At 31.9% G+C, this 15,012-nt stretch overlaps 1 protein-coding gene across 3 annotated transcripts in view; it reads right to left on the minus strand.

The window, feature by feature from the left end:
- Positions 1-15,012, minus strand: part of LOC149424497 (neural cell adhesion molecule 2-like) — a 239,400-nt gene that overhangs the window by 206,850 nt on the left and 17,538 nt on the right. For all 3 annotated transcript variants that reach the window (XM_089631386.1, XM_089631383.1, XM_089631385.1), the window contains exon 3: positions 6,493-6,622. In XM_089631386.1, the coding sequence (XP_089487512.1) occupies positions 6,493-6,622 (130 nt within the window). The remainder of the gene's footprint in view (positions 1-6,492; positions 6,623-15,012) is intronic.

Raw genomic sequence — 15,012 nt, forward strand, 5'->3', positions numbered from 1 at the left:
TTGTATTTTAAATTATAAAATATAGGCCATAAGAATTCGATTCTCCATGATTACAGAAGCGACATTTATTATTTGAAAAAAAGCAAATTATAAAAAAAAATGTTTTTCCCTACTTGAAGATGTTGAAATATAAAAAAAATATTTAAACACAAATTAAAAAAAACAATTATTTAAATAAAAATTATTACAAAAAATTTTATGATTATTTAATTTATAAACTACCGATTTACGTTTTCACGACAAAAATTTCGACTCAATCAAAGTTTTAAAAAAACATTTGTTTGTTTCTTATTTCATTATATTATCCCGAAAAATCTATGTCTATGAAAAATCGAATTCTTGAATGGCCTTTATTTTTAACTTAATAAAATAGCCAACATCCGAACCAGGTTTAACTGCTTGAACTTCTGGTTTAAAAAAAACAGTTTGGTTTGGTACTTTGGCCCCAAATATAAAATTATTTTTTCTATGAAAAAGGCCGCGCAGCCGTTTCTATTAACCTTTACGTACCAGTTACGATAAAAATCACGTATCACCAGAAGTGGGATCAATAGGGTCCCTTATATATCGCGAAGCGATCGTGTGTTCTTAATATTTCCTTTTCCCTTTCCAGTGAAATTCGGATGATATTAGTTGCTTTCACCATTTTAACCGGACATCGCCTATCTTCGCCTAGCGGCCGATCATTTTTTTTTTTTTTTTTTAATTCCTTTATTTTTCCCAATTTTTACATTAATTACATACAATATTATATAGTTCAATAAGAATAATGGGAACCCACTTAGGCACAGCCTGTGCGTGGGTAATATATTTAAGTTATTATTTTATTGTACCTAGAAATTGTGGGCATATAAAATAAAAACAAGATTACATTTTGTATAAGCGTTTTGTATAAAAAGTGTTTATAATAGTGTATAGTGAAGTTATAAGTGTTTATTGTAATATATGTAATATATGGTGAATATTTTATGAGAAACATAAATTGATACAAATTAAATAAAAAAAGTTTCAACTGCTGTATCGAAAAGCCATAATTTTAATTCTTTTAAATATTGAGGAAGTTTAGTAATCACTTGAATATTTTTCGGTAAAAGATTGAAAGTACGAGGTCCAATGAAACTGCAGTGTGTTTGCATTTGTTTTGTGTTCGTTTGGGGAGTATAAAATACATTATTATTTCTAATGTTGGTTCTGTTTTCATTTATTTCGAATTTATTTTTGTTTTTAAAGATGTATTTCATAGTTTGCAAAATAAATAGTTTACGGAGACAGAATAGTTTAGATTCTTTGTATAACTCATCCGTTGATCATTAAATAAAGCACAACTGTAAACACTTGTAATTTCGTCGGTAATAGGTGAGATATTATTAATATTTTAAAATATATGCGTTACTTTTTATAATGTCGTTCGTTATGAAAAATAACGGGTTTATTAATGGATATAGGTGAACTAACTAAACCCTTAGAATTGAAAGAAATCTTATACACGCCATAATTCATCTAAGACGCGATCAATTGTTTCCGTTCTAGATGCTGACTGCTAATGTATATTAAAGTTATTGTTTCAATTCGATATTGTCAATTTATTAGTATTTTTAACTTTTATGTTGCTTTTTAAATAAACGTTTACCTTTCGGAATGTCAATTCCTAAAAAATACTTCTAGTGTTGGCAGCGCACGTTGATTTATAATTTATTCCGCTATCAATATAAGTTTGGATATTAACAACGCGACTGTGCTCGGGAAATAGGCATAAAATCATCAGTAGTTACGCCAATCGATCCGATACTGCAAAGATTTTACTATGCTAGACTCTTTGAGCAGTGACTCTTTTGTCAATGTTGTAAGGCAAATGTTTTCAGTGTTATTATTACGTAAGAGGTCAGTGAAATGACCCGATTTGAATTACGCTTCTCTCCCTAAATCTCCCCCTCAGTTTTATATAAACATATTTAATTTCCGCATTAAATATATCTCCCTCTACTACGATAGTGTGACCAGATTAATTTAGAGATTACTTTAGTTGATTATACATCCTCCCCTGTTAAATTACGCAACTGCAGGCCTCCGGATTAACAAAGTTATATTATTAAAAAGTTTGTCCTACACGTTTGATAGGTTTGACGTTAAAATGATAATTTCCTTCTCGAATATAGAATGTTGAAACAAGTGTTTTATGTCGTCATATCGCTGTGGTCAAACTCCAAGCTCGGGCTCTTCCCGAAGTTGACCGCAGTCGACTATTAGTACCTATATTAATATGTATGAATAATAAAGTACGGACGATACAGAGTTGGAAACTTTGCAAATAGTCGAGAAAATAGTAGGAGAAAAAGCGTAAAGTCGCTATAAGTTACAAATTGATATCTTGCACACGTGATCTCTGATTGATATAATTGATTATGGCACCATGCTGACGCGAAGCCAGCAGACTTCTTTAATTATATTTTATTTTTGTATGTTTTGATGTTTTGATGTTTTGAATCGTTTAAAAATATGATTGGACTCTAGCAGCAGTTAGAGGCAGTCTCAAATTATTTTATTTTAGTTTCAGGCGAATTAATTTAAGAATATTTATTTATTCAAAAAGATTAATAAGCTATTTTTAAAGCAAGCATTCCGATTTTCTAGCGAAATATAACTTACCTATCTTGAACACTTCTAGTTTTGAGCTCTTAAAAATTATATGTTATTTTCGAAGATAATCAAATATTTTTGTATTTCTAAAGTCTATTAATAAAATAATAATAATAATAATACCTGGATGACTTTTATAGCGCCGTTTTTGTGCAAAAACACCTCAAGGGCGCTGTACAAACTTATAATACATTTCTACAGTGTTATTACTTAACTATTTATGGAGAAAATATACAGTACAATACTTACCTGGTAGGTCACTTGAGATTAACACTTAATTAATATTATCTATTTGTTTATTGGCGAAATTTAGATACAGGGTTTAGGACTTAATTGAAAAATTGAATATAACTGGACTTTCTCTTAGGATTGGTATATTTAATTTAAGGGTACGACAACTTAAAAAGGTAAGTTTTTAGTTTAGACCTGAATTCTGTTGGACTTGTTATGGATCTTAGTTCCGGAGGGAGTCTATTCCAAGCCTTCGGCCCAGACACACCGAAAGCGCGATCACCAAACTTAGTATTTGGCTTGCGCATAGGTTCCATCAGTCTGCCTACAGCTGCTGATGTTGCTGATCTAAGCGTTGACTGCCTCAGACCAGTGTTTTCCGGGAAGCATAGTTCAGAGATGTAGGGTGGGGCCATTTCATTGATGGATTTAAACACCATCCAGCACAGTTTGTACTGGATTCTTTCAGGGCACTTGAGCCAGTGAAGGTTACGAAGGTGTTCTGAAATGTGCGAATATTTTGAAACCCCGGTTATGAGCCGTGCTGCTGCATTAAACACTGATTGAAGTTTGTCAATTTGATATTTTGGAAGGCTGGCATAAATGCCGTTGCAGTAATCGAGACGTGAGACTACGTAAGAGTTGACAAGTAGTTTTGTTGCTTCTGTAGGAAGGTTTCTTCGGACAGACTTGAGTTGTCTTAGGTGAAAAAAGCCAGTGCTTACAGTCCTATTTATTTGACTTTTAAACGAAAAGTCTGAATCTAAATTGACACCGAGAAGTTTAACTGTTGTTTTTGGGATGATATCGCTGCCGGAAATAGTAATAGGTGAATTGTCTATGAAATGTTGACGTTTGTTTGTGGCTACCCAGAGGAACTCAGTCTTAGATGGATTGAGCTTCAGCTTGTTTGAAGACATCCAACGAGTTATGGCTTCTAGACATTCAGTTATACGGATCTTGAGACTATTGATTTCATTTGGAGCGCAGTAAAAATAAACTTGCTGATCGTCAGCGTAGCAGTGAGACAAGAGATCAAATGACTCGATTATTTTGGCGACATCATTTGTAAAAAGGATGAAGAGAAGTGGACCCAAAACGGATCCCTGGGGAACCCCTGAAGAAAGTGTTGCGAAGTTGGACAATTTATTTCCAACCCTCACGGCTTGTAAGCGATTGGATAAATAGGATACCAGCCAATTTTTTATGTCGGAATTCAAACCAAATGTTTCCTCTAATCTCCTAATGAGGAATTCATGATCAATCGTGTCAAACGCTGCACTCATGTCTAGGAGTGAGATAAGTGATAACTTACCTGACTCTACGGCCAGCGTTATGTCTGATAGCATACGAAGTAGTCCGGTTTCAGTTGAGTGGAACTTTCTGTACGCAGATTGACGTTTTGCGAATAATTTATTTGAATTCAAGTGGCTGGTTATTTGTGTGGCAGCAATTTTCTCCAGGATTTTTGAAATAAATGGTAAGTTTGAAACGGGCCGATAATTACCTAAGTTATCGGCGTCTAGATGTGAATTTTTCAGGATTGGTGTAACTACAGCTGACTTGAGTGGTTCAGGAAAGTCACCCGTGCTAAGTGATTTATTAAAAACATGAACTAGGAATGGAGCTAAAACAGTAGAACATTGTTTTAATAACCATGTCGGTATGGGATCAAGACTGCACTGTTTATTAGGCGAGCTTGAAATAATTTTTATTACTTCTTCCAGCGTTGTAGGTTTGAAGGAAGACAAAATTCCTTTAGAGTTTAAAGTGAATATTGGCGGAGGGGCGTGAGATGCGGAAGCACGAATGGATTCAATTTTTTCCCGAAAAAAAATTGAGAAAGCTTCCGGGGTAATATCTATTTTCGTTGGAACAGTGAATTTAATAATAATAATTTTTATTTAAATATAAGAGCGCTCCCCCCAAAATTCTTATTTAGATATTATATCTCCCTTTTAAACTCTCTTCAGTAATCTTCTTCTTTTTACTTCTTCGTTTATTATGGAGTTTTAATTTGTCGAATTAATTAACCAACCTACATAACATTAATACTATTTCTTAAAGAACATCATCTATCTAAAGCTATGTACACACGTATGTTCATGCTCGACAATTTGGCTCGATTGAACTTGTTGATTTGGAACCATGCTCGTCGTTCGTCGACGCCATGATATACCATTAAGACGCTCAGTCAAATCGTAAATTTCTGTCGATCATCGGTATAGCCCCTGAATGTTTTTCAAATCGAACATTTGTCTTGATATTGAATAACAAAAACATCTAGCAAAAAGGTACACACATCAAAAAAGTCAACAATCATCGAATATGAACGAACGTGGATACATATCTTAAGAGCCGTCTTCATATGGGAGACTAGCATCGTTAGATGGAGAATCGTTAAATGTTTTGGAGACTGGCTTTTCGCACGGCCACTTATGGTAGTGAACCAGTCCCGGGTTTCGTACGGCGAAAATGGACGCATAGTACTTTTAACTCTAAATTTTTTCTTTACTCTAAATTCAACACTTGCTGCCGAGCACGGGAAATATCACATTTTGAGGAATTCCAGTTATGCCTAGCGAGGATTACAAAAGCCTTCACGAAAATTTTGATCATCTTCCGAGTTTCAACATTTTACTGTATCCCAGATCATCATCCTCAAACCCTTTAATATTTTATACTTTGAGCTTGTATTGTACTGCTTTATTTGCTGAACTCGCAAGAATGATAACTTTGTTTGAAATTAAATAGAGACACTGCTTTTAAGACTAACGCTTTGAACTTTTGTATTTCAGCAGAAATTGCACTTCAGACAAATTCTTGTCTTATATGATTTTAATATCTTACAAAGCAAGATGTTTTAGAAAATTGCTTTGTGTGTTGGTAGTAATGATAGATTCTTTACATATGAATGTTATAGGAATATCAGCCAATTAACTAATCACGGAACCCTGAGCTAACTAAATAGTAAAGAGAAGATAATAGTATAAGTAGTCCTTTATACGTTGAAGTAGTTTATTAATTCACATGATATTTCACTGTATTGTAAAAAATACTTTTTTTATGAAATACAATAGTTCATTATTATTGTAAATGAATCGTTCGAAATTGGAAAAAAATGTATTGTATTCGAAAAAGTAAAATAATTGAAAACCTACCAAAATATCTGCCAAGTGGTTCAAAATAATACCCGTACGAGCACATGAAACGGCAAATGGAAATTCATTATTGTACGAGAGATTTCATTCCGAGTTGTCATATGAAACGATATTTTCGTGTATTATTTGAGTGTTGAGTCTTACAAAACAAATAATATATATGACGTATCATTTTATTTGTCACAATATTGTGATGAGCAGTTTACAGAATTTGACGACAAAAACAATGGAATTGTTCTAATAATGAGAAAAGTTTAAAGTTGCATATTATGGACAAAAACAAGTAACGTAATTGTGTTTTATTCTCAAACGAGATTTTATCCAAAACAAATTTAATATTCGTGCTATATTCATTAAAATGTGTTTTTAACGTACAAATGAATAAATAATTAGAATTCAAGGAGCTCCAAAGCATTAAAAGATAAAAATTTTAAGGAAAGATTGAAATATTGAAATGACGTACCTGTACAAAGGAATTCCGGCGTCATCTCTAAACCAGAAGACCATATGTACTTTGTCATGGTCGACGGAGGTGACGTCACAAGGCAGTTCTGCTATCCTTCCCTCCACAGCTTGTATGTCGAAGGTTTTCACTGGAAAGAAAAACATATGTATTAGTATTTAGATGAAAATGATATATATTAAAACGTTCCTGGCAGTCGGTGGCTTTTCGTACCTCACAAAAATATTTGAAAAGAAACAATATATAAGGAGGTTAATAAACAAGCATCTATTAGAACTTAAGAAGCAACCGTCCACCAATATGCTGATTTATAGAATTTAGGGCCTAGAGGAATTTTCCAAGACCGCTGACGAAGTGATCGAATTCAACAGAAGGCATTGAAGTTAAGACTAGATTAAATGACACAATATTGGAGTTCAACGAAAGATATCACTCGTCAGCAGTAGTGGTGGGATGAGGGATTTTTAGTATTTAAAGTGTAAATTTAGTTAATGTTATTGAGTTAATATTATTCTGTCAATAAACACATAACGTAATCGACGTGTTGTCATTTCTCCACATTTCGGAAAGACGACGCGGTAGCTACCTGGCTATTGACCTAAAGCATAATTCTTTAGCATCAGTACGGTGTCACGACCATGGTTTGATTCCTACAAAAAATGATTGAAAAAGAAGATAAACAATGGATAAAAAAAATATTTTTTTAACAGCTTTTCTTGAAGTGTTGAAGATAATACCCATAAATGGAATATATCATTAAAGAAGAAGATAATACTAACAAATCTAAATAAGCTAGTTACTAACATTTTCTACAGTGTCCTTACAGTTTTTTGAAGATTTAAAGCTGTTTAAGATCATTAATGACGTGGATGATCATCTTATTTTGGAATAGCACCTTAATAACCCTTTAAAATAGAGTTCTGGTAATAAACAGATAAATATTGACACATGCCGAGTTATGAGGTTCTGTAGAATTAAAGATCCAATAATATATAATTATGCATTGTGTTGACTTAATCTTTGTAGTGGAAGTACTTGAAAAAGGCGTAATTTTTTACCAAAAACTCATATAATAGTTTGTATCTCATATAATTTCCATGGCTAACAGGGCTATAAAAATGTTGGGTTTTATAGTAAGGATTTCCAACGATTTTAAAAATATTCACACACTAAAAATTCTGTACACATCTCTCGTTAGAAGCATTCTAGAATATAACTCTGCTGAGAATATAACCCTGTTTTTAATAATCATATTAACATAATTGAAAGAGACGAAAATTTGAATTTTATTTTTCGAATTCGAATTGAGTTTGAATTACATTAATTGAAATTGTTGAAGTGACAGAATTTTTTTTTTTGATAAAAAATATTTTCATATAAAATTGTCAATTATCAGTTGGAGCCCTTATATATTAATGCTGATTCGTTTCATGTTCCTACCATTATTATTTTTTAATGACTAATTTTTATAAGACAAGGTTTGTATGCAAAGCACAAAGGATAACAAATTATTATAAGCAATAATTAGTCGCTTGAAATATCCATACAAATTGAAAATATTTCCCGAGTAAAAATAAATGCCGCCAACGGGAATTGAACCCGCACCTTCTGAACATCCAGTCAGGTGCTCTGAGACCACCGAGCTACGTCGGCTTATTTCCATCACGAAAAATTATTCAATGTGTACTAGTACTTCAATAAAAAAATACTGTTAATTTAGCACTAACCAAGCCTTTCCTACAAAATATAGTAATAAAATAAGCAGTAATTAAGGGTCCTATTATGTATTATTGTAACAATCATACTACGGTTTTAGGCTATAATTCTGTTACTATATGTCTATTGATTACACACCACTGGTAACTCGTAACCATTGTTAGCTGATGTTTTTAATATGCTTCTATCAAAATATATATCTGTACTCAATAAACATTTTTGGAGTGCTTATATTAATGAGATTTACAGTTTTTTTGTTTCTTCTTCATTTCTTTAACTTTGTACTATTGTGTATTATATTTTATTGTTAACTTATTTAATCTAAACATTTTTGCTTTCTTTCCATATTGTACCATAACTGTCAATAACTTTCATGTACGTAAATGGAGCTTGTGCCGTTAATTATAAAAAAAAAACGAAATATGAAACAGAACAAGACAAATAAAATAAAAAGATGAGGACTGGGAATCGAACTATTCGATTATCCACTCGACCATTGGGCCCTAATTGTTATACGTCGATCTCAAAACTTATCAACAACAAAAAAGTCTTTCTACATGAATTACTAATAAAAAAAAAAAATAAAGTTAAATAATCCATACCACTCATTTTCTGTATAAAGTATATTACTTAATATAAATACTTACACTCTTTTTAACATATAATGTAACTATTTTTTACTTTATCACTGTAATGTACTCACTATAACACGTAGTACCGATCATACAATTAATTTCTTATAAATAACCACAATAATGTACCGTGCAATCCTCTTCCAAATACAAGCTGACACTTCTATGTAAGAGTAGTATTAAAATCTCTATTAATAAAACAAAAATAAATAATGAAAAACCTCCTAAGTCACCAAACGTAGCGAACCACTTAGGCTGACCTACGGCAGGGGTGTTGGTTATCCAATTAATGGTTCCCGGGGCGGCGCTACCCATACCCGCCTCTCAAATTGTGAATATTAATTATACGAATGAAACGAAGATTCCTAAAACGGTTGTTTGTTTGTTTTTCGATAAAATATTCGTCTGTAAAATAAATGAGGGGAGCTTTTTTATGAAAATTGTTGGTTTTCATCACTATTCAGTATTCATAACTTATTGAGGCGTTGTTGTTGATCGTTTGTTGAAATTTTCACAACCTGAATAGGAAATAAAGTTTTGTGAATGTTTCAAGCTCATTAACGTACAATAATGAGGTTTTGATTAATGCTAAGGCCTCCCAATTTAACAAGTTAAAAAACGGCGGTCAAAATTAAAGAAAAACCAAATTATAAAGATGTTAAAAAGGCAGTTCCGGAAACGTTCTTTGAACGAGGAAAAGTCTAGAGATAAAAATTACTTCCATAAGCTAAAAAGCATTTGACCAGGACATTGCGTGTCGGCGTTATCTTCCTTTATAGAGATATTCCTTAGTAGCGGCAGCATCGAGCTGAAGGAACGTACACTTTCATTCAGGAATTTCAAAAAAGTCATGTAAAATAATGCCACAATGTAGAATGATAAGAACATTTGTGTGAAAACCTAAATAAAAGTGTCTATGAACGGATATTGTTAGCAAACCGTCCGTGTGATTTTGAATAACAATACAATAATTTGTGAATTAGTTCCGTCAAAGAAAAGAAAGCGGTCTGAGAAAATATCTCTGACAAAAATCCTTTCAATATTAATGCGAGTCAACATATTTTTAGAAAATTCTTTCCTAGATTGAGATATGAGGCTTTGAGGCCGGAGTGTCATCATAATCGCTATCTTATTGTTGTAGAGCTTTCCAGCAAAATATGCCACCGAGATGAAAATATCTCCGCGATCTCTAGTAAAAAATAAGTTTTCTTTGATGTGGTCTGGACTACTGGAAAGTGCATTGGAGTTGGTAAGGACTGGCTCCAGATGCCTTCTGCTATCCGGAGGCTTTATTATAGAGCCGCAAGATGTCGGAGATGAGCGCCTTTGGCGAATATTACTTAATGATGATGATCCTTTACGAGTGGGCGGGGAGGCCGTGGGCGGGGGAGGGCGGAGGCAGCGGCAGGGCGGGAGTAATCAGAGGCGTGGCCTTTGATGAGCAAAAATATTAAAAAAAGAACAAAAGAGGGGGATGAATATCTCAAATGAAAATGTCAAATATTATTATTGTTCCTTGGTATATATTATATTTTTGTGTTGTGATTTTTCACAAAAAGTTCATTATTTTGCCAACGCCATTCAATTGAAAGTTATTTGTTCTTTGCCCTGTACGGAAAGATGGAGCTTTTAATTAAAAGATGAATGTGCTCCGTGAAAATCATAATACAAATTTTTCTCGGTTTTCAGGTTTACCATTTCCATTCAATATACCATTTACGGAATCAAGATGAACGTTATCAATTCACCTCCGTCTGAAGAGGCTTTCAATTTTTTTTACCTGTATTCCTTAAAAGGTTTATTTTAATTTATTACCTGAAACCCAATGGTGTATCACTCACGCGTTAGATTGACGTCAAGAGTCGACGCGACGCGACGGTGAAAAATGTACCTTCACGGGAAGGTATTTAAGCTGAAGGTTCCATGGATGTTAGAATCTTAGAACTTTTAAAATGTGGATATTATATTTTTCTGGTACGCAATAAAAACACATAAAATAAATATACTGTAAACTTGCATAGAAAAAGCAGACAAGTTTATACCTAAATAACTTTTATCTGAACTTATTTGCAGAAGTTACGATGTAGACAATATTTATTTAAACTTTAGATTATAAACGGAATTTATTATTGAAATAAAATGTAAATAATCATAAGATTTAGATAAACAACTGCTGTTCATTCAAATTGTTAATATAATATTGTTCAAGGTTTACTGGGTGATTCCGCTTAAAAGCGTAAAGTAAACTGATTTTCAAATCATTTTTCACAGAAACAGGTTTCAAAACTTTTAAATCTTCCGAAAAATTTATAAAATTTCTAATAAATACGTCGAATTAGTTCCTGTCTCCTTTTCAAAGGGAATATTGAACATTAATTAACGTCTCTCAAAAAATTAATCTATTTCGCTTCTTTCTTACCACCGTGTAGCTTTGATTTCCGAAATTGTGGCTAAAGATCTACAGAACAATGGCCCCAGTGGCGATAATCGCTTGAAACTGCCTCCGGAACCGCTCAACTATTTGTTTTGGTGGGAAAACAATGCAGAGTTTGCAAAGCTCTTGTCCCAAGTGTAAAGTTTGAATGTTGTGCTGCAGACTCCCGCGTGTTTTAGAGAGAGACTCATTAAGAGAGAGGCGAATGCTCATAGATGGAAAACGCACTAAAATATATCATCTCTCTGTAGTTTGTTGCCTCTATGTAAATATGCAAAAGAATTTATTCTGCTTAATCTTTGCAGACAAAATTAACGATTCTCTAGCGAAAATTTGAAACAAAAAGGTACGGTCGTATCAAGGAATTGAACCCAGGATCTTAGCCTTACCGGGACGCTGCTATATCACTGGGCTAGTCTGACCCTATTTCCTAAGGTATATTTAACTGTTTCATTTTTCGACTAAGAACTACCAACATCATCTTAATTTTCTCAAATCATATTAGGTATATATATATTTTTTTTTATAAATTATTTTTTATTTTTAATAATATGTTTACATGGTACATAATTAATTTTTCATCTTGGGTCTTTTTACAACTCTTCCATTGAAAGCATTTGCTTGTGTATGGAAGGGGAGTGTACATACATGTTGTTGTTAGTTAGTACTTAAAATAATTCATTGTACATAAATGTATGTTTGCTGTAGTATTTTTTTTGATAGTAGTGAAGGATAATATATTAATATAATAAATTTAAAAAAAAGAAAGGAAGTTATGGAAAACTAAGGATATTTGTGAGATTAATTAAGTGACAGCAGTTTTTTTTTTTTTTCAGAATATTTTTAAAGTGTCTCTTGACAGAGAGCAGTATTCGGGTTTTATTATTAATGCTTCTGATTTCTTCTGGTAGACGATTGAAAAAAGTTCTTCCCTGGTAAGTATAAGGATGTTGTGCAAAAGACGTATTTAGTTTTGGGCATAGAAAAACATGTCTAAGTCGCGTTCTGTTTTCATTTAAAAATTGATATTTATCTTTTTCTATTATAATTTTGATTAATGAGTTTTTAATATATAGGTCTTTAAATGTAGGTACTTGAAATTCTTCAAACAGGCGTTCTGTTGGGTAGTCAAAGGATTTTTTTAATATAATTTTAATAATTGTTCTTTGTATAATTTCAATTGGAAGAAGGTTACATTTATACGCGGATCCCCAACTAATAATAGCGTATTGTAAAGTGGATTGAACTAAGGCATAGTAAATTAAATATAGATTTTTTATCGACAGAAAGTTTCTAATTCTAAAAAATATATAAATTAATTTTCTAATTTTGTTTACTACTTGACATATTTATTCCTTCCATTTCAGATTTTTATCAATAATTACTCCTAGATATTTAATTTTATTTGTTGTTTTTAGTATTGTACAGTTTGATTTGCAATAGTTTTGGTTGTGAATTTTAGTATTATTATGTATGACAATGTTAAAATTTTTAGGAGTATCATTTGTATGGATTGCAAATGGAATTACAAATGTCTTTTCATTATTAAGTGACAGTAAATTAGTGTCGAAAAAATTCTTGAGCGTGTTGATGTCTTCTGTGGCTATATATATATATATATATCTATATCTTTTATGTATGGTCGCAAGATTCTTCCCGAGGTAAATGCAACCTAGATAGCATATTGAAACAATATATCCAATTTTTATTTTAAAGTATGACATCTTTTACTTTTCTGCAAGTCTAGGATGAATATTTTATTTTTGTAATAACTTAGTGAGTAAAACCTAAAATTGTAATATTTACACTTTGACAATATTTCCAATTTTGACAATATTGGCAATTCTTAAACGAACATAAAAACATTTAAAAAATCAGAAAATGATACGGTCGCGTCTAGGAATTGAATCCAGGACATTAGCCTTGTTGGGCGCTGCTCTGCTGCAAGGTTAATGTCCTGGACTCAATATTAAAATTTGTGGTTCTACTAATTTAGTTATTTTAAAAATAAAATATTTATTCTGTGATTCATGAACTTTGGTCTTTTGTGGTATTTTAAAAAACACACACCAAAAACAAACCCCTCTGGAAAATATTTATTGATTAAAACGTTTGTTTTCCGTTTGTTGTCGGAAAATTAAATTTGCAATGTTTTTTTTATGGATCTAACGAATGATTTTCCGAAATCATACCAAGCCCAATATTTGAAATATTTTCCCTCTCCAAATTTGTAGAATAAAATTTTCTGAAATAAAAAAATACAACATCTTAAGAAAATCTGATATTTAGCAGGAAACCTGATATTTCAAAGCATTTTTAAAGGCCTGATAATGTATTTACTTCTATGTTTGTCTTGTGAAAAGACATTTAAAGAAATTATTCCATGAATCCAGATAACGATAACATTAGTTTCTGATAATGGTATTTTATTAACAGATCTATATGTCACCATTCTTAGTATTATTTTGATTAATTCATGTGTATAATATGTTGATTTTCATGTTAATTTAAAGATCTTTAAACGCACCAATAAATTTAAAAATAATTATTACCTATCTTTACAGTTATATTCAATTATTCATTAGGTTAAATATACCCTCAAGGTTCTTTAAAAAGCAAAAAATATAATTTAATCTTTTATTATTGTTCTAATACCCTTTCCAGTCGGAGATTGGCTACCACCAGGAAAAAAATCACCCTGCAGACTGCAGACCCCAAACAACTCACCAGTTAGCAACTAAGCCACCAACTCAACCCATAGAACTTGACTCGTACCAGTCACGGGAGTTTTAAAGTCACGAGGTGCTGCGTCTTCCATACTACCCCGATGTGTTCCGTCCATCTTCCCAAGGATTATTAGTTGAATTATCTTGTATTTGTTGCTTCTCGATTTATAGTTTTCTTCCCTTTAAATCTAGTATTTTTATGAATTAATGATTTTTTTGGGGTATACTTAAGTAGTTACCCTATCTTTTTTCGGGTGTTTTTATATTATTATAGCAAAGTTTGGAAACTTATGTTGCAAAATTATTGTTCTAAAAACATAACATATTATAAATGAAATAAAACCATTTGTTAAGAAGAAATAAGTGCAATTCAATTACACGTATTCATACATTTAGTGTAGTTGTAAGCGTTGGGTCATTGAAAGTTATTTTCCAAATAAAATAGTACTGATGTTTTCATTCACATAACAAATGAAAATAAAATGGTGGAAGAAATTGTAAAATATTGCTGCTTTATCGAGAATGGGTGAAACATTGGTGCAACGGTTGAAATTAATATAATCAAGAGACTGAGGACGGGTTGTTTCAAAGAAGTTGAACAATTCCTCAAATTTCAACGTTAATTTTCAAGTTCTGTAAAAGTCCTGATCAAATTCTGTTATTACATCATTATGGGTCAGTTGCTTTCCAGAACTTCAAATAATTTGAAAATTAACTTTGAAATTTAAAGTATTGTTCAAATCAAACTTACTAGAAACTACCTTTTGAATTAGACAAGGGAATTGATATTTCAAAACGTCTGATCACATATTGAAATATTAAGATTTCTCATTGCTTGGATTGCCTGCATAATTTGCTTGGGTTTATGCACTCTGGGACTAAAAATAGACATTTAGCGGAGATGTAGTCGATTGAAGACAGCTACTGAAATAACGCTAAATTCATGTTTAACAAAGTTGAACAAGGGGAAGTTGAAAAGTACTTTTATGATGCTTAGGCCCAAAATTAACCA

The sequence above is a fragment of the Hesperophylax consimilis genome, chromosome 4 (assembly GCF_061612785.1).
Source record: "Hesperophylax consimilis isolate HC1 chromosome 4, BYU_Hcon_1.0, whole genome shotgun sequence".
NCBI lineage: Eukaryota > Metazoa > Arthropoda > Insecta > Trichoptera > Limnephilidae > Hesperophylax > Hesperophylax consimilis.